The sequence below is a fragment of the Curcuma longa genome, chromosome 14, assembly GCF_044706935.1.
Source record: "Curcuma longa cultivar G26 ecotype Majalengka, Jawa Barat chromosome 14, ITB_CL_G26_1.1, whole genome shotgun sequence".
NCBI lineage: Eukaryota > Viridiplantae > Streptophyta > Magnoliopsida > Zingiberales > Zingiberaceae > Curcuma > Curcuma longa.
The window spans coordinates 4,168,312-4,187,142 of record NC_133874.1 but is presented as its reverse complement, the minus strand read 5'-3'; the positions used below and the strand labels follow the sequence as shown (position 1 = coordinate 4,187,142).

Genomic DNA, 18,831 nt, shown 5'->3' with positions numbered 1-18,831 from the left:
TCAGATGATTCAAACTTTGCAATTGACTTCATGAATAAGATCTTCTTAAAATGATCTTATTTTTTAAAATCAAATAGTAAATCAGTTGACTCAATCAATATCGATTGACTACTTAGTTATCTTAGTTCAAACATAAATATTTTATTTGTAAGCGGTTTAGACTGAGTAGACTCCCAAATTGACTCAATATATCAACTAATTGATCAGATCAACCTTAGTTGATCATAGAACATTGACTATAACACTCTTACACAACTTATATGTTGGCCGAGTCTTACTTCTAAGTAAGAATCTTTCTATATCCCAATGTATAGGCTAGTCCGCCCTCATAACTCAATTATGAATTTTGCCTTTATAACCTCACTTCACCCATCAGGTAGTCTCCTATCAAGTTATAAGTCCCTTAATGTGCTAAGCACTTAACTCGTTCTCGTGTCATCCTTTACTCTTTCACTTATGTAATTCACCTCCTCTAATTAAGTTGTTACCCTAGATATTACTTTATTTTATGATCCATCATATGTTCCATAACATCCTTTTCCTATCTCCTACCGACCTCAATCCATCAATCTCCACTAATTTGGTTGCACCAGGTCATCATCCAAACTCTTGTCGAGTCATAAACTTCGCAAAGTACTCCTTGTGCATCCTGCTAAATTCTTGCACAACTTAATATGCACATTAAAAACACAGACAAATATACCTAATTTATATATTTTTGTCAAATATATCAAAAGTATATGGTAGAATATGAACACTTAAGCATGATTGGACTAACAATAAAAAAATAATAAATCTCAGTCAAATAGGTATCAAAAGTATATGGGAAGTGCACGCAATAGCCCAGAAGCCCAACATCCTTTGATTGCGCTTCTCATTTGAAGGAAAATTCCTACAAATACGCCATAGTTGGAGATCGAACCGCAAGTGTCTCGATGACAACTGTCCTACTTACCTCGGGGACATGATTGGACTAACAATAACATGTTGTATGAGTGGTTATGTGATCACTCAACTCATTCTATTTTGGTTCAAGGTTATTGTTGATAACCTTGGTAGGTTATCAACAAAAATCTTCTTTGGTTTAGGTAATGAGCATTGCTTGATAATAGAACATTCCCACCACATCAGCAATTAGGATTCAGAATACCTTACGAGCATAAGGTTTTTCATGATTTTGGGATTAACAAAAAAAATTTCTCGAAATTACCCTTCGTAGGTCGCCGTTGCTTCTCTCTTCCCCATCATGAGCGGAGAACAATTGACGTCGTTCACACGTCCCCTCCCCAGGTTGTCGACGCCGAAGAAGCTGAACATGAAAAACATGGCCAACCACTCGTTTTTGATCACCTTCACCTTTAGCTTTGCGAAGGCCTTAGAATCGTCGGCGAGACTAGTGGGTCGAAGATCCCTTCGAGGTAATCAAGTCCACCCTTGGAGAAGATCTATGACTCAACCTTGAACCAAATCGCCTTGTAGAACTTGACGTCGTTGTGGGAGAGGAGCTCTGGGAAGAGGTGGTATCGGTAGTGAAATCTCCACATCCTGCTGTATGCGAGGAGGCGACGTTGATGGCTTGGGGAGGGAGACACGTGAATGGCTTGCGGAGTGGAAGAGGACGACACAGTAAAATGGACATGAACTTTAAATTTTTAATTTAAATTTAGTTAATTGATTCAATTAACTTCTAACTAATTGGATAATTTAAATAACCTTTCTTAAATTCTAATTAAATTATCCTATTAAAAAATATATAAATTTATTTTAAATTTTAAAAATTATAAAATAATTATATTTATTTATTATATATACTACTAACTTATTAATATTAATATTAATATTAATATTAATATCAAATTGATTTAATTGTAAAAGTATAAATCAAAGGTAATACACTGAATGATAAATTTAATTATAATATTATCTAAATTTAAATTAAATAATATTATATTTATGTTTTATTCTCTATAATTTTAATTATGTAATTACTTGGTGCGATGATAAAAATAGGATGAATTCTCATGCAATAAAAGTTTAATTGTCACGTAGAATACTTTATATGTTCGTGATGTTTGAACCACTTGTGATGCTGAGCCATCTGTCATGACCTATATATGCTTCTCGGATTTATCTTAGATAGCTAATGGAAAATTTTTATAGGATCAACTCGGTCATCTCCAAATCAATTTGAAGAATTGAATATTAGATACCTAGATTAATAAAATAAAGTATTCTTTTTTAAAATGAGACGGATGTTGTGTGAGTAACAATTAAGTTGGTGGCCCTAACCTCAACCTCCAGCCGATAGCCGTCGGATCATGCGAACGACGGACGAGATACCTAGCCGGCCAGAAAGAAGGCAGGAGAATAAACAAAATGAAACGAGTAATGACTTGAGCAACGACGGATGTTACCAATGGAGAGGAACAGCCCTCGGGGCTAAGGTCGTGTTCTAACTATGTACTTAAGTTGTGACGTTTGGAAACGTTCTAAAGAAAAGAAAGAAGAAAAAAGAATTCAACGTCTTCGTTATAAGGCGAGCTCCGCGATGCGATCTCTCTCTCTCTCTCCTCTCTCTCAGTGCCCGTACTTTCCCTTTGCATCTGCCCACTCCAGGGAAACCCTGATCCTGTGCCTGGGGGGTGTGAAGAGCTGGCCAACCTGCAGCTCCCGGGTCCCTTCTCCAGGTCAGATCCCTGCACTCGATCAATTCATTGCGTCGGGCGAAGTATTTTGTGGATGCCAATTGATATAGTTGGGTTTGAATGCTTCTAAGAGGGCACTCTTCCAAGTAATCCTCACTGAAAGCAAAATTGATTTTCCCTTTCACGGGATGAGCTTCTGTTGCGTAGGATTTATTCTACGTTGCAATTTTGAACAACTCCCTTCTCTTATGCTTGATTTTCGTCTTGGATCGGAAGATATCTGCATAGATTTTTTTTTCTGAAATATAATTAGCTGAAATTTGGCGTTTCTGGGAATTTGTACTAGAATGCTTAATTTAATTTAAAGCGTTCTATCGCTCTTTATTATTTGTCTTGTTAGGAAAAGAAAGTGAGTTCTTTTTTCCGTTTCTATCCCCAGTTCTAGTGTAACATTGATTCCATTAATTTATCAAGAATGGGAGAAGATTGTGATCCTTGTAAAAATGTCACTCGACATACTTTTTTTTTTTTTTGCTATTCCTAAGCGAACAATGATGGCCTGGAGGAATAATCCTTCAGCTGCAATTCTGACCCGTAACAGATTGCATCTTCATCATAATCAAGCAGGTGATTGGGACCTACATGTAATTGGTTGTGCTAATTAATGACTGTGTTAGTTGGTTTATCTTCAACAATATGATTGTATTGTGATGAGTTGGCATATTAGGTAGTATGATAGTGGGTCTAAGTTTGTTTAGGTAGAATATATGCACATGAACATGAGCAGGTCCTTTTTTAAGACACATCTCCAGGCAATAATTCCACAAGATATTGTTAGATATTTGTTTTCTTTACTATATTTCAAGTTTTCTTTATTTTGACTGTTTGTGCTTTATGTTTAGGAACATTTGAAAAGTATAAAAGAGGGATATATAATGCGACGCTGGCTTTGTTGTTCATGTAATGTTGACGAGTCTTATCATGGTCAAGAAAATGAATACCTGAAAGACCCAACCAATAATACAGATGGTATGCTTTACTCCACAATTCATAAACACATTACTTCCTCGTTGCAAAATTTTTACCACTAATTCCATATTTCTTTGTGAAGAATGTATTGGATAGCTGGAGTTATTGAATGGGCAGATTTAAAGGTTTTGTTGCTGTTACATTTCTTTTTAGTATGCAAGGTTATTCTAAGGAGAATATAATGGTGAGTTTAAAACATATTTGAACAATAGGCACAGACAATTGGTGGATTTAGTTTGAGCTGAATCTTAATTTCTATCAAAAAACAGTGAATATCATATCAATCACAGAAAATGCTAGTTTAAATAAAACTTTAATAATAGAAAGGTTTTCTTGTCTCTTCGTTCCATAAAATTGTTCATTTGCAATGTCAAAGTCTTACTTATGCTAAGCTATCCAGTGCACCATTCATGTACTGTTAAACAACTATTTGAACATGTTCATCCCCTGAATTTAGTCTAGGATAGTGTTATATCCTTTGCTTTTGACTTGATATATTAGCATGCTGCTTCTGTGGCTTTGCTAATTTACTCTTATAATCATTCCAGGTGTGAACAGAGGTTCAAAGTACAATGCTCCCAAAAGTGAAGCACCAAAAGCACCTCCACCTATTGAGGTGCCTCTGTTGTCTTTAGAAGAATTGAAAGAGAAGACTGATAATTTTGGGTCAAAATCTTTAGTAGGTGAAGGATCATATGGAAGAGTGTACTTTGCTGTTCTAGACGATGGGAAGCAGGTTGCTGTAAAAAAGCTTGATTCTTCATCTGAAGACAACACCTCTGAATTTTTAACTCAGGTTTTTCTTTCCTCATCTGCAATAATCATTCCTTTTTTGTCTCTCTCTCCCTTTAGTAAAGCTGGACTAACCATTGAAGCATAAACATTTAATCTAATGTAAAGACTTAATAACTAAAGCACTTTCTCTTGACATCAGGTCTCCATGGTCTCAAGGATGAAGCATGAAAACTTTGTGGAAATGCTGGGATACTGTGTTGATGGGAATATGCATTTGTTAGCCTTTGAATTTGCAACCATGGGTTCTTTGCACGATGTTCTGCATGGTACATAATAGTTGTTTTTATTTTCTTCATTTTTTTTCTTTTCAGTTACTTGTCTACTTATTTCAGCACCTGTAAGACAGTAAATTGTTTTTTTTATTACTTTTTTTAAACTGCAGGCAGAAAAGGAGTCCAAGGGGCACAACCTGGTCCAGTACTGGACTGGACCCAACGAGTGAGAATAGCTGTTGATGCAGCCAAGGGGCTAGAATATCTTCATGAGAAAGTTCAGCCGCCCGTAATACATCGTGATATCAGATCAAGTAATGTCCTCCTTTTTGAGGATTTTAGAGCCAAAATTGCAGATTTTAACCTTTCAAATCAGGCTCCCGATATGGCTGCTCGTCTTCACTCTACTCGAGTCTTGGGTACCTTTGGTTATCATGCTCCAGAGTAATTACTTGAATACTTTTCAGGGCTGAACTAATTGGAGATATATTTTATTCGTTTGTCCATCATTTTGCTTATAGTATACATAAAATCATTTATGTGTAATTTTTCTTAAGAAATTTAACTAGTGTCAATTGAATCTGAGTCTGAGTAGTTCAAGCTATAATTTGACCAATTAAGCTATTTAACAAAAATTTAATAATGAAAAGATGCTCGAGGAATGGAGGAAAAGGCTTTTAATCGCAAGTCATAAAAATAGTTGGCACAAAATGTTGCTCTAACTATAGTTGAGGAATCATACATCAATCATTAGGAAAGAATTATCACCAGAAAAATAAGAAATAAAGCAAATATTATGAAAATTAAATTGATTTCACTAAAAAAATTCAAATATAGATGCCCCAAGGTTAAACTCCCTGTAACCTTGCTAGGTGATGGCTTTAAGATTCCACCCCTTTGAAGCAAGCCAATTTTGGTGCAAACTTGAGACGACGGAACTGGTTGGCAAAAAATGTTAATTAAGCAAACATCAATCCTCTAATGGCAGTACAATAAAGATAGATATAGGGACAAAAAGGAAAGATATGCATAGGATTTTCAAGATAAGATTCCATAGTGTCTGTTATTTGCAACAATATTTTGTTCTTTGAGAAAATGCTGCAAATTTATGAAGATCAAAGTTGAATATATAAAATCTGGTTCAATAATAAGAAATGAGAGTAGTTATAATGGAAGCACATGAATTTGTGTGAGCAAGAAAATTTTAGATATCTTGTATCTATTATTCAACAAGAGAGCGATATTGACAAAGATAGGATAAAAAGTGGATTGTTGAAATGGAAAATAGCTGTTGGAGTCATGTGTGATTGTTTTGTTCCCCTTAGGGGCAAGGAAAGTTTATATAACTGTTGCAATTCACAATACTATATGGATGGGAACTTTGGGTACTTGGGAAACGACAACAACAAAAAAAAAAGCACAGCAAAGATGAGAAAAATACTAATATGTTTTATGGCGTTCGAAGAAAAAAATTAAAAAGTACTAAGTATTATTATCCAATAGCAATTAGGTGTAGCTCTACCATATGGAAAAAAAGTTAATACAGAACCATTGATTGTTTGCTCAACTTCATAGGACACATTAACTATGATATGGCTAAAAATGATGAAGTTTATTTTTTTTTTCAAACTTCATATGACTAAAAAAAATCCAGTTGATATACCTTAAAAAAAAACTAGTGTGTGTGATCACCATTTATTGTTGCAGTGTTAATAAGATCTCTTAACCATAAATGTGTAGATTGAGCTCTTTCCTAGCAACACAAGCTAAACTTTGAACTACATCATATCCTAATCAAATATCTACAACGTATTAGGGTATAGTTGATTTGTCTTAGCTCTACCTTCTATTTTCCTTCTGTGTTTCTTTATTTTGCTATGGTCTTATTTGTGCATAGGTCATTTCTTTTTGGCAAACACATGTTCACTATTAGGTCCATAATTTAAGCTTTGTTCTGCTTGATTGTGAGTAGGAAATTTTGAACCCTAATCTACAAGTTGAGCTCTTTATCAACATCTTTGTCTTTTCAGACAAAGTGGTTACCTAAAATAGTATCCATATTCCTATTACTGATCAGTACACCACAGGTATGCGAACTTTGGATTGTTCATAAGACTCCTTGAACATGCTTTGAATCCCCAAACAATGGAACTTGTATGTGAAAACCTCTCATCATTAAATGTGAAATTAAACTTGAGAATTAAGATTGCCAGGTGTTATTTAAAAAGTATACTTAAATCTTTGAATCCTAGATTTCACGGTCTGGCTTGTATGATTTTATGTAACTTTCTTGTGTCAGTATTATTGAACCAAGCTCCAATAACATGAGCCCATGTCTTAATTGTTTCATTATTGTCATTTTGAAACAATTTGAACTCTTCCATGGGCTTGAACACAAAAAGATTTAGGTGATTTTCCTTTATTTCTTCCATTTTTCACATGCATTTGAATTCTATGGTTTATTTTCTTCACAAAATAGGATCATTGTGATTTCATCGTTGCAAATGGTCCATAGGAATCTCTAACTGCAACAGGATACATGATCAATTGCAATCTTTTATGCACTTTGATTAGCTTATCTTCATTATATTTTCTTGTGCTCATTACATAAAAGGTTAAGAGTTGGATTATTCGGTTACATTCTTTGTGTTGACAAAGAATACTCTTAAAATTGTTAAATTGAAACTTGAATAAGCTGAGGCTTGGTATCTGAAAACTTGAATAAGCTGAAGCTTGGTATCTGAAATCTTTCAAAAATGAAATTCTTTATTTTGATTGCAAAGATTACTGCTCTGCTAAAAAATGATTTTTCTCATAGTGAGGTACTTAATCATGAATGCAATTTATAAGGAAATTGTTTGTCTTTGATGCTGCTTCACCTTTTTTGTATTTTGATCTTTTCAATATTATGCAGGTATGCTATGACTGGTCAGCTAACACAGAAGAGTGATGTATATAGTTTTGGTGTGGTTCTTTTGGAACTTCTGACAGGCAGGAAACCTGTGGATCATACAATGCCTAGAGGGCAGCAAAGTCTTGTTACTTGGGTAGGTCTTTACTTCTGAAGTTGCTGTTGGTTGAGAATAGTGTTGATTTCACTTGCAAATTCCTTGTACAATCTTGAGAAAGCAAAGTGGCTGATTAGATGGGGCCACAATGAGATCCATAATTCGCAAGATCATTAGCATAAAGGAACCAATTAGAAAATAAAACAAGCTAGATAAAGACAGGATGATTATTAGCCCTAGATTGTCTCATGAACTAATGAAATTGGTATTAATTTCCTTTTAAACGATTATATTAAATTACTAATGGTGTCGCAACCAAGGAATGAAATCTTGAGCCGTTTCGTCTGATACGGATAAAAAATTTTATTTTGCTTGCGGACCAAAACTAGCACAATCAAGCCTCTAGTGTCGGCGCACCTTGAGGCCCGTCAAGCTCTCGCGACTTGTCCGGAGGAATCCCCGCTACCGCATGACGCGTTCTAAGTGTTAGGATACAATTAAAATCCCACATTGGAAATATATAGAAAAGATAGAAGATATGTTCATTGGTTTGAGATTTTTTGAGTAAAGTCCAAAAACAAAATCATAAGGGCTTAAGCCCAAAGTGGATAATATCATACCATTATGGAAATATGTTGGTTCTATTGATTCTAACAATTGATATCAGAGTCAAGTCTATGTGGATCCATGTGGGGACCCTTAGGAAAAAAACGAAAGAGCCAGGTCTATGTGGATCCATGTGTGGACCCTTAGGAAAAAACAAAAGAGGTAGGGGAGGCCTGGATACAATCAAAGTCTCACATTGGAAATACATGGAAAATATCATGGGTTTATAAGATGAAAGATATCCCTTTTGGATAAAACCCATGTGGGGACTCTCAATAAAAATAAATATATGAAAAAGATCATGAGTTTATAAGGGAGGCCCGAACTATGGGGATAATGGTAGGGGAATTCCCAGTGGTCCTTTGTTTAAAGGGAGGATTGTTGAGATACAGTCAAAATCTTATAAAATAGAAGATATCTTCATTGGTATGAGGCCTTTTGAATAAAGTTCAAAAATAAAACCATGACTTAGGTTAAAAGTGGACAATATCATACCATTACGAAGATATATGAATTTCATCGGTTCTAACACTTAAGGAGTTGTTGGGCTTGTGCGACGCCTTCAGAGGCATCGCCGGACTCGTGCGACCCCTTCGGTGTTGGGCGTCTATGGGATGCGATCGCGAGGAATAGGGGAGGGAGGCCTAGACCATGGGGAGATAATGGTAGGGGGACTTCCAGTAGTCCTTTGTTTAAGGGGAGGATTGTTGAGATACAGTTAAAGTCAGATATCTTCATTGGTATGAGGCCTTTGAATAAAGTTCAAAAAGAAAACCATGAGGGCTTAGGCCAAAAGTAGACAATATCATACCATTATGAAGATATGTGGATTTCATCGGTTCTAACACTAAGGAGTTGTCGGGTTCGCATGACGCCTCTGGAGGCGTCATCGGACTCGCGCAACCCCTTCGGTGTCAGGCATCTGTGGGATGCGATCGCGAGGAACAGGGAATAGCGAACTTATATTTAATTAAATTAATAATTTCAATCAACTTCCAACTATTATGATTGAGATAATTTAAATAAGTTTAATTAAAACCTCATAAAATTATCTCATTATATATATATTTAAAAATGGTTAATATACTTTATATTTAAAAAATATCGAAACTATATTGGCACGCCATTCTAGTCAGAAATCGAAACATCAGTACGGGTCGAGATTTTAAACCTTACTCATAACTATATAACTAGGAGAGTTAAAGTAACCTTGCATTTTGCAACTGATTAGAGACTATAACTTTTATATGGCCGAACTAGTATCTGAAACATATTGTCTGCCTTTGACTGTCAGCTCTATGTATTGGAATAATTGGATCCTGGGTTACTAACTTCAAATGATTACATAATTGTTGAATTCTTTCCTATGATCTCAATTTTCAAGGGTACAAGTGTTAACTGGTTTACTCTTTTGATTAATCTAGATTCTTTTTTAAAAAAACAAGTTGACAAAGTTTTTTTTTTGTCATAAAGCCTTCTTCCCGACTAACATTTTCCCCTCATTCACTCTATTTCTAAGAGGTCCTTGCTACAAACATTATTGTTAAAATTGTTCAATTCACGATTTGTATTGTATGGTAGAATTTTGATATAAAGTTTTACATAAATAATATGAATTGGAATTATAAAAGATTTCTCAACGCATCATCATTATCATATGTAAAGAGATACATATTGAATAATATAAATTGGAATTATAAAAGATTTCTCAACATACCATCATCATAATATGTAAAGTGATACATATTAAATAATATGAATTGGAATTGTAAAAGAATCCTTAATGTAACATCATCGAGCAGTGCTTGTCCCAACTATAAGGATTAGCTACATGATTCTTATCCTAATTTCAAATAAATTAATCAATTTTTATTTACTTTCCTCTTTTGTCTGGAGGTACTCAGGTGGTGAAGGCCCCTTGCATCACTTATGGGTGTTGACCTAGTCTCATGGAAAATAGGGTTAGCATTCATACTTATAGGTTTAGATAAAATTCTAAATATGTGTGTGTGTATAAAATTGGGAACATAATCATATGTTGTATGTTTTTGAAGGTGGGGAGGTCAATGTCCTGCCACATGTACACCATGATATATATACATAAATACATACATACATACATACATGTAATATAATATATATGGTGAAAATGTGTTTCAAACCTTCTAATTATGTTTTATGATTACAAAAGAAGAAAGCAAGCTCACTAAAGATTAAACTTGACCAGTTAAAATTAAATTCAACACATGAAGTTATGCTCAACCCATTATAATGAAAGGAAAGAATTTTGTTTCGAAGATAAAAGTGGAGGTTTGGGAAGGTGAACTGACATGGAAGAAAATCTTGTAGTGTGAACACTACTGTGAAGGTGGGGTTGATGCCTAACAACGACTACAAAGAACAAATCTTTTCACACTGAAGTCATCTTCTTTCTTCTTGATTACAAATAACAAATCTTTTCACATTGAAGTCATCTTCTTTCTTTATTTGGCATCATTGTCCTCTTACTTTTTCAACCACAGCAATCTTGAAGGTCAAAGTCATCAAATCAATGGTGAGGATGGTGGCAACAATTTTATCATATTATCAAAAGCAACCTGTGGTGAAATGTTCTTTACAATGATCAATATTTTGGCATTTTTATTCAAGATGAAATTTTAACCTATATATATATATATATATATATATATATATATATATATATATTTAACATACTCCATTTATGTTTGATGAAAAAACTATTCCAGATAAATTAAAAATCTTTTACCTATTTTACAATTTGTTTAGTTCAAATTTTAATGAGTCATGATTTGAAAAATCCACCAACATGATTCATGATAAGAATCTTGATTTGACAACTTTGGCTGTATACAGTAATATTGCCCTTGTCATAGTTCAATGGGAAATGCTGTGTGCAGCTAATTTCAAATAATTTGGAGCTACAATAACCTTTAGTTGTATATGAACCAATCTGCAGGATTATAAAGATAGAGCAGCGATCTACTTTAGAAAAATCCTCCAATAAATGTTGTGTGTAGCCTTATAGAAACCTCCAATAATTGCTCATTGTGCAACTCCCTTAAACCATATTATTAACAATAATGAATCATGAAAAATTATTATATAAGGCTAATCTAGCTTTCATGATTGATTCATGATTATTGTAAAAAGTCATTTGTTCCAATTATTTGGAGTCCGTGTGTTCAGATTATTTGGAGTCGGCTAAACAAATCTGATCCCTCCCCATTATGCTCTATGGAAAGCTATATTAGTAGTAATATTCAAATTTAGTAAATTATTTTTGTTAACTAATATTCTTGTTAGTCTCTATATCATTTATGCTGCCACTCTAATCGGTTCAACTCTTCTAATTATAGACTCTATCAATCGCCTCTAAATATATGATACCATCTCAATTTATTTTTTCGCATTTTATCTTGTAGGGGAAGCAAACCTAATGGCTCTCAATGATTTGTATTTTTTATTTTATCTTTTTTAGAAACTCCACACATCTATGATTGATTGTTTGTATAATCAATCATTAGCATAAGATGATTGATTGTATAATATAACATTAACAAGTCATAAAACCATTGTATACCAAATATTTCAGGTCAGCTACTGATTGATTGTAATTTCCAAAATCTTAGTTATCGTATATCCCGGAGAAACCTTTTTTTGGAACCAAATTATATTTTGAATCTACATTATGATTTAAGACACAAGTTCTATGAACCATGTAACTTAAATACTTTCAAGGTCCAAGTTTCATCTCCTATAGAAGATACAATCTGCTACATATAGTTGGAACATAAATTTAGAGGGATATATTGAGATTCATTTTAATTAATATGTTTATTTCAGTTAGTCGTATTGACTCAATCCCTTGGGGTGACCGGCCCGGCCCCACGGAAGTTTCCCACCGGCCACCAGGGTAAATCGGGAAGTGTACGCAACGGTCAACCCAGATGCCCAACATCCTTTGATTGCGATCCCCATTTGGAAGAAAATTCCTGTAAATACGCTGTAGCTGGAGATCGAACCGCGGGTGCCTGGGTGACAACCTGGATGTCCTACCACGGCACCATGGCCCCGGGGACATGGTGCCGTGGTAGTCCATTCAAACCTAGATGTAGCATGCCCAAGTAGCAATGCTTAAACCAGTTCTTCACTGTTATCAATCTTATTTTGGTGAACTATAGTATATCATCTTTTTAATCAATGAATAGAGGTCTAATAGATGAGAGGTAAATGAAACCGTTCTTGTGATTGGTGGAATTACAACAGCTAGGTTACATACTTGTCAGTTGACATGAATAGCTAGCTGCTTACTTGACATAAGTATCTCTCCACCCTTGTATGAAATCCCTATTAGCATGGATGAAAAATCTCAGTGTGCTGGAAAGTGTGGATTTCCTTGTATTACATTATGGTGGAAAGTAATTCTAGCAACTTGATTAGTTAATAATTTTGCAGCATCCTCACAAATACTAGGGACTCATTTATCATGTGTTACACTGCTATCACCTGCTCTTATGGCAAGCAGGTCAGGTACATAGCAGTCACTTTTCCTTGTTTGCAGTTGTGAATGTCTCAGGCTCTCTTTCTTTAACATGAAGCTATGGTTGTGTTGCATCTAATGTTACGCTACTGCATGCATTAAACTGGTACTTGCTAACCTTTCTGACAATGGTCTTTTTTTTTCCCATTCCACAGGCAACCCCGAGACTGAGCGAGGACAAAGTCAAGCAATGTGTAGATCCAAGATTGAAGGGAGATTACCCACCGAAAGGGGTTGCCAAGGTCTTTTCCTTTATTTATAGTCGATAGCCTGATCCATGTATAACTGGTTTAAGTGGATCAGCACTTATTCACTAACGTGTGTGGGTACGCGGGAATGCCTGATTGATTTTTTTTTATTATTTGTTTTTTTTTTCTCTTGCAGTTGGCAGCTGTTGCAGCTCTATGCGTTCAGTATGAAGCTGAGTTTAGACCCAATATGAGCATTGTGGTGAAAGCACTCTCCCCTCTTCTAAATAAGCAAGCTCCACCGCCTGCGGCTGACCCTTTGACAGATGCTTGAGGGATGCAATGATCAGTATGCGTAACTCAAACTCTGTTTGTATGGCAAATCTCACAAGCATTCTTGTTACTGGTACCCCTTTTACAAGTTAAAAAATCTGACCAAAATCTATATTACTTACGTGACAAGCCTCTGCTCTCTTTGTATGTTTTGAGGGTACTGCCTGGTTTGTGGTGTTTTTTAGTCATTTCATTCAGTTCATGCAAATGGGACATTTCTGTTGTATATTTGTTTGAGAAACTTCAGTTCTGTGGCTGTGTGAGTGTACGGTATAACGAAGAACTGTAGAAGCTTTTACTACTATTCATTGATTCTGTTTGTTGTTGCGGGTGGAGCATTCTTGATTTCTATTTCTAGTGAATTTCATTCCTTTGATGATGAGACACCATCCCTTTTAGCCAACATTATTATTGTTGGTGAATGGTACATGAGAACCTTAGCAACTCATAACAGGAGTCCAGGAGGGGAGATCAATTAAGAGTGTTCCAGGAGTATTAAACGACACTAGCCTAAATCACAACACCATTTCTTTTTCATGAGCAAACTGGTGGTGACTCACTTAGAACAAATCATATTTCTAGTGCAAAAACTGCTTGTCCAACAAGGAGAAACTCGATGCAGGGAAGAGCAGGTCAGTCACAATTCGATATTTAAACACAATGTGTGCTCCATCCAAACAGCATTAATCCTAACTTTCCTTGTGCAATCAACTGTCTTTCAGCAACTTCTTGCTAAGGCTACTGAACAATTGCCTCGAGTATTGTCTGGATCCATTTCTCCAGTCACAGCCAGACTTCATCATCAGCTCAAACTCCTTGTAGCTGATGCGTCCATCCTAGAGCATTTTCAGGTATATATTTTGTTTCAGATGAATCAAGCAGTGGATTATTATAATAGCTGGTCTCCTTATAATTCCCTAACCTTGTCGGTATCGACGTCTGAGATGATCTCCCATATCACTTGCTCAGAAGGTGCATCACCCTCATGCAGAGCTTCTCTTAGCTCATCCATCTCAATGTAGCCACTGCCATCCTTGTCGAAGTAATTGAATGCCTTTGTTAATTGCTCCTCGCTGCTGATCTTCTTGAGGTGGACGGAGACGGTCATGAACTCCTCGCAGTCCAGAGTTCCATTTCCATCGACATCAGCCTGCAATGCAATGCCGGCCGGCATTCAAGAAGCATGGACATGAGATATCAGCCACCAGGAGGAAATAGAACACTCACTACTTCGAGCAGCATCTTAATGTCTGGTTCTGGAACAGGATCCCCAATTATGTGAAGACCCTCTTTTAGCTCTTCGAGGGTCAAGCTGCCATTGTTGTCCTTGTCCATCATATGAAACATCTGCTTGATATCAGCTGCTTCCTCCACGGGCAGTTGCTCAGCTACAACCTGTGAAGCATCCCCCAATGAAATGTTGTAAAGCTTCTTACAGAGAGAAGAAAAAAAAAACGCAGCTGCCACTCACTCTCAGGGCTTTCTTCTTAAATCTGTTCATCACTGAGAACTGCTGCAGCCTAGTTCTGACAGTTTCGCCGAGCGAGATGTTGGGAGCCATGTTAGCATTCTGAAGCCAAGGATGTTCTGTTCTTACAAAAGCAAGAACAGTTCCACATGTAAATGTAATGATTTCAGTCCGCGAAGAGGCAGATGAAGAGGAAAAAGGAATTCATACCGAGAACTTGTTTAGCTGTCAACCTGGTCGACGGATCGGGATCGAGCATTCTTCGCACGAGATCCTTGGCGTTTGCTGATATCTGAGGCCAAGGTTCTCTTTGAAAATCTACGGAGGACTTGAGAATTGCCTGCACGATTCCCTCATCATTTTCTACAAAGAACAACTACAGACAGGTTAATCGCTGTGCGATTGCATCGCAAGCATCTGAAATTTCCCTGCTTGCCTGCCCAAAAAGGTGGAACTCCACTCAACAAGATGTAAAGAATAACCCCGGCACTCCACACGTCTACTTCTGGGCCGTAGTTCTTGTTAAGCACCTCGGGTGCTATGTAATACAGACTGCCTACGACTTCAGAGAATCGCTGACCTAAAGAAGAAGGTGGCTTGAAGACTAAGGCAATGAAAGGAATGCAGTGGAGAAGAAGACCTACCAGGCTTGAAAAACACAGAGAGGCCGAAGTCAATTGCCTTGAGGGGTGAATCTTCTGTTTTGTCAGAAAACAAGAAGTTTTCAGGCTTCAAATCTCTGTGTATCACGCCATGTTCATGACATATCTATAAAAAACAGAGTTTGATCATCGAGTAAGGATGATTAATTTAATTGGTTGATATAGTTTGAATGGCGATCTATAGGGATTACCTGCACGACCTGGACGATGATCTTGACGATGTTGGCGGCGGCGCGCTCGGAGTAGTGGCCGTGGGCGACGATGCGGTCGAAGAGCTCGCCGCCCTCGCAGACCTCCATGACGAGGTGGACGGACTCGGAGTCCTCGTAGGCCTCACGGAGGCTGACGAAGTTTGGGTGACGCGGCAGCGCGCGCATGATCTGCACCTCGCGGCGCACGTCCGCCATGTCCTCCTTGCTCCGGATCTTGCGCTTGGAGATGGTCTTGCAGGCGAGCGCCTCGCCGGTGTCGGCGTCGACGCAGCGGCGCGTGATGCCGAATTCGCCCCGGCCGAGCTCGGCCCCTAGCCGGTAGCGGTGCAGGAAGTCGGCGGCGGCAGGAGGGGCGTCGAGGATGGAGATGGGGGAGGCTGAGCGAGAGTCAAAGTCGTCGTCGTCGTCGTCGTATTCTTCTTCGTCAGTGTAGGGGAGGCAGCGGATGCTCCGGCGCGAGTGCTTCTTGTTGCGGCCGGGGAAGGAGTCGGAGTAAGGGGGGATGGAGTAGCAGCCTCCCATTCTCCTCTCTTTCCGCTGCCTTTCCTCGCTCGTTCTCTCTTGCTGTGTCTCAGTCGTTTGAGGGAGGCGTTGAAGAGAAGAGGAAAGTTTCCGGTGCGTGGTTTGCCGGGGATGGCGGGAGCAGGCTGTTGCCGCCTTTTTTGGTAAGTCTTTTAACGGTCGGGAGGACCGTCAAACTCTTCACATTATTTATTTATTTATTTACTTTTTTATTTCTTAAATTTATTTTGATGAGATTTATATATATCGAACATCTTTTTATTATTTTTTAATAATTTTCAGATTTTTTTTGAATATTTAAGGTATTTTTTATATTTATAATATTTTTGAATTTTTATTTTTTTTATAATTAAAATATTATTTTTATTCATCTTAGGATTAGTCAACAATGTTTTAAAAGATTGATTCCGATATTTACAGTTGATCAACGAATTCAATATAGCTTCGTGATCAACGAAATAATTACTATTCCGCTCGACGTCAATTGATATCAGAATTTATCAAATCTGATTGAGAGTCATCGTAGTCATGATTGTGGTCGTGATAGGCAGATTATAGTTGAGAAAGTCTTGCACCGTGATCGTAACACCTAAGATGAGATTTTTGATCTATAGAGAAAAGTCGCAAAATTAACTCATCGTCTGAGGTGCGGGATCTTGAAGGTCATAAATTTCTTTATCTTAATTTTGATTGTACTTTTCAAAACTTCTATTACAATCGCAAAAGTCGTGGTTGAGAGGAATGGAACAAGATATCATATTTCTAGTTGATATTCCTGAATTTTCTAATACATTTTAAGATAAGGGATTTATTAATTGACTTAAGAGAGAATTTTTTATTACGAAGAAGTGTCTTATCGTGTAAAAGTCAAATTGATTGCTATCAAGCTCAAAAGTCAAGCATCAGCATAGTGGAAGTAATTGTGACACTCACGAAACAAATAAGGCAAAATCAAGAATATTACCTGAGAGAAGATGAAGATAGGATGAAAAGTTACTTTTTTATTTTCGACTACACTCAAGATTGTGTTTCAACGATATCAATCGTTGATACAGGATGCAAGATCGATCGATGATTACACGGAGAAATTTTACCAATTAATTGAGGAAGACGTGGAAGACGAGATCGAGGTGATTAACGAGCCGATTTATAACGAGAATGGATTTGATGAACCTGACACGCTGCATGTTGTGGAAGATGCTATAATTGAAGAGGAATCACGATCTCAAGCCGGGCACACTGAGGACAAAATTGAACGAGATCAGGTAGCAAAAATGTCATAGTTTTGGATGAGGATGAAGATGACGGAGAATGGGATGCAAAGAGTTGGGATGATCTTGATGTTACATTGTCTGCTACAAGCCCTTTTTCTGAAGAGGATCAAGAAGCCACAAGAAAACCTGTGGTTAAAGGAAATACTGTTGGGGAAGGAAACTCTTCTTTGGAACTCCAAACAAATCTTGAGGCATTTGCAAAGCTTGCTGTAAAAAGGGTTGCGCCGCCCCAGAAATCTACAGAGACTATCGAGGCTGACAAAGGGGTTGAAAGAGACAGTGAATCGGTTGAGAATGTTAAAAGCTTCTTGGCCACGTAGATACTGGGAAGACCAACCTCTTAGATTGCATTCGATGCACCAATGTACAAGAGGGAGAAGCTGGTGGTATCGCCCAGTAGATTGGGGCTACCTATTTTCCAACAGAAAATATAAGCGAGAGAACAGAAGAGATAAAGGCCGATGCAACACTGAAGGTTCCAAGTTTACTTGTCATTGACACCCCAAGGTAGAGTCCTTCTCTCACAGTAAAAGGTGGAATCCGTCATTCCAATAGTTCCACATGATCAGTTTCATGATTATCTGTAAGGAGATAAATCGAGAAACTATAATTGATCACTACAGAAAGGACATTGTTTTGACTTCATCGAGATTCAATCTTTGTCCACTGCAACAAATATGCTTTACAGTAACTAATTCAATTCTGGTTCAAGCCAATGTGATATTGCTATAGTGGTTAAATGTGGATATCATGCATGGGCTTGAGTAACAAGCTATCGAATCACTTAACCTTTTGCACTAAATGAGGTGGATCCGGACTTGGATACCAAGGTGGAGAATGCTTTCAACAAGCTTTTATACAAGTCCAGCTATCTAGATGAGGCCGTCAATGAGAGAAGTTGTGCATGGCTGCATTGGGGCTGCGCATGAGCTGCATTACCTTTACACAGGTGCGACCTATACCATCATACATCAAGATGTGAAGATCACAAAGATATTGTTAGATGCAAATTGAATCGCCAAAGTTTTAGATTTCAAACTTTTAAAATTAAATTGGCTCGGTAATGGACAACATTCATGTCAGCATACACAATAGTGAAGGGAAGCTTTGGCTATCTTGATCGTGATTTATCAATAGAAGTGCAACAATTACTAGTAGATTTTATCAATTTAGTATTAGATGATCTTCCTTCTAGACTACCACATGATACTATTCCAAATTCGAGGGTGAATTTTTTTTCAATATAAGGTGACTGATGCAAGAGGATCCGAACATCTTTTTGTTATTTTTCAATTTTTTTGATATTTAAGATATTT

The 18,831-nt window shown here is 37.0% G+C and overlaps 2 protein-coding genes across 2 annotated transcripts; one reads left to right on the top strand and one right to left on the bottom strand.

The window, feature by feature from the left end:
• Positions 1-2,535: 2,535 nt before the first annotated feature.
• LOC141845181 (PTI1-like tyrosine-protein kinase 3) lies at positions 2,536-13,704 on the top strand. Its single transcript, XM_074733238.1, has 8 exons — positions 2,536-2,687; positions 3,548-3,674; positions 4,223-4,470; positions 4,609-4,735; positions 4,852-5,125; positions 7,596-7,728; positions 13,012-13,098; positions 13,241-13,704. Exons 2-8 carry the CDS (start codon positions 3,581-3,583, stop codon positions 13,376-13,378), a joined length of 1,101 nt encoding a protein of 366 aa, XP_074589339.1. The 5' UTR covers positions 2,536-2,687; positions 3,548-3,580; the 3' UTR covers positions 13,379-13,704.
• Positions 13,705-14,084: 380 nt separating this feature from the next.
• On the bottom strand, positions 14,085-16,241 carry LOC141845179 (calcium-dependent protein kinase 22-like). Its single transcript, XM_074733237.1, has 8 exons — positions 15,699-16,241; positions 15,490-15,613; positions 15,282-15,425; positions 15,056-15,208; positions 14,849-14,964; positions 14,605-14,772; positions 14,300-14,527; positions 14,085-14,213 (listed from the first exon to the last, which is right to left on the bottom strand). Exons 1-8 carry the CDS (start codon positions 16,239-16,241, stop codon positions 14,085-14,087), a joined length of 1,605 nt encoding a protein of 534 aa, XP_074589338.1.
• Between the last annotated feature and the right edge of the window lie 2,590 nt (positions 16,242-18,831).

What these genes read in the sequence shown, in the direction of transcription:
- LOC141845181 (XM_074733238.1), top strand. Translation starts at nt 3,581, where the DNA reads ATGCGACGCTGGCTTTGTTGTTCATGTAATGTTGACGAGTCTTATCAT. An exon ending in CCCAACCAATAATACAGATG is followed by an intron (nt 3,675 to 4,222) that starts GTATGCTTTACT and finishes TAATCATTCCAG; the next exon opens with GTGTGAACAGAGGTTCAAAG. An exon ending in CACCGAAAGGGGTTGCCAAG is followed by an intron (nt 13,099 to 13,240) that starts GTCTTTTCCTTT and finishes TTTCTCTTGCAG; the next exon opens with TTGGCAGCTGTTGCAGCTCT.
- LOC141845179 (XM_074733237.1), bottom strand. Translation starts at nt 16,241, where the DNA reads ATGGGAGGCTGCTACTCCATCCCCCCTTACTCCGACTCCTTCCCCGGC. An exon ending in GACAGCTAAACAAGTTCTCG is followed by an intron (nt 14,965 to 15,055) that starts GTATGAATTCCT and finishes TTGTAAGAACAG; the next exon opens with AACATCCTTGGCTTCAGAAT. An exon ending in TTAAGAAGAAAGCCCTGAGA is followed by an intron (nt 14,773 to 14,848) that starts GTGAGTGGCAGC and finishes GATGCTTCACAG; the next exon opens with GTTGTAGCTGAGCAACTGCC.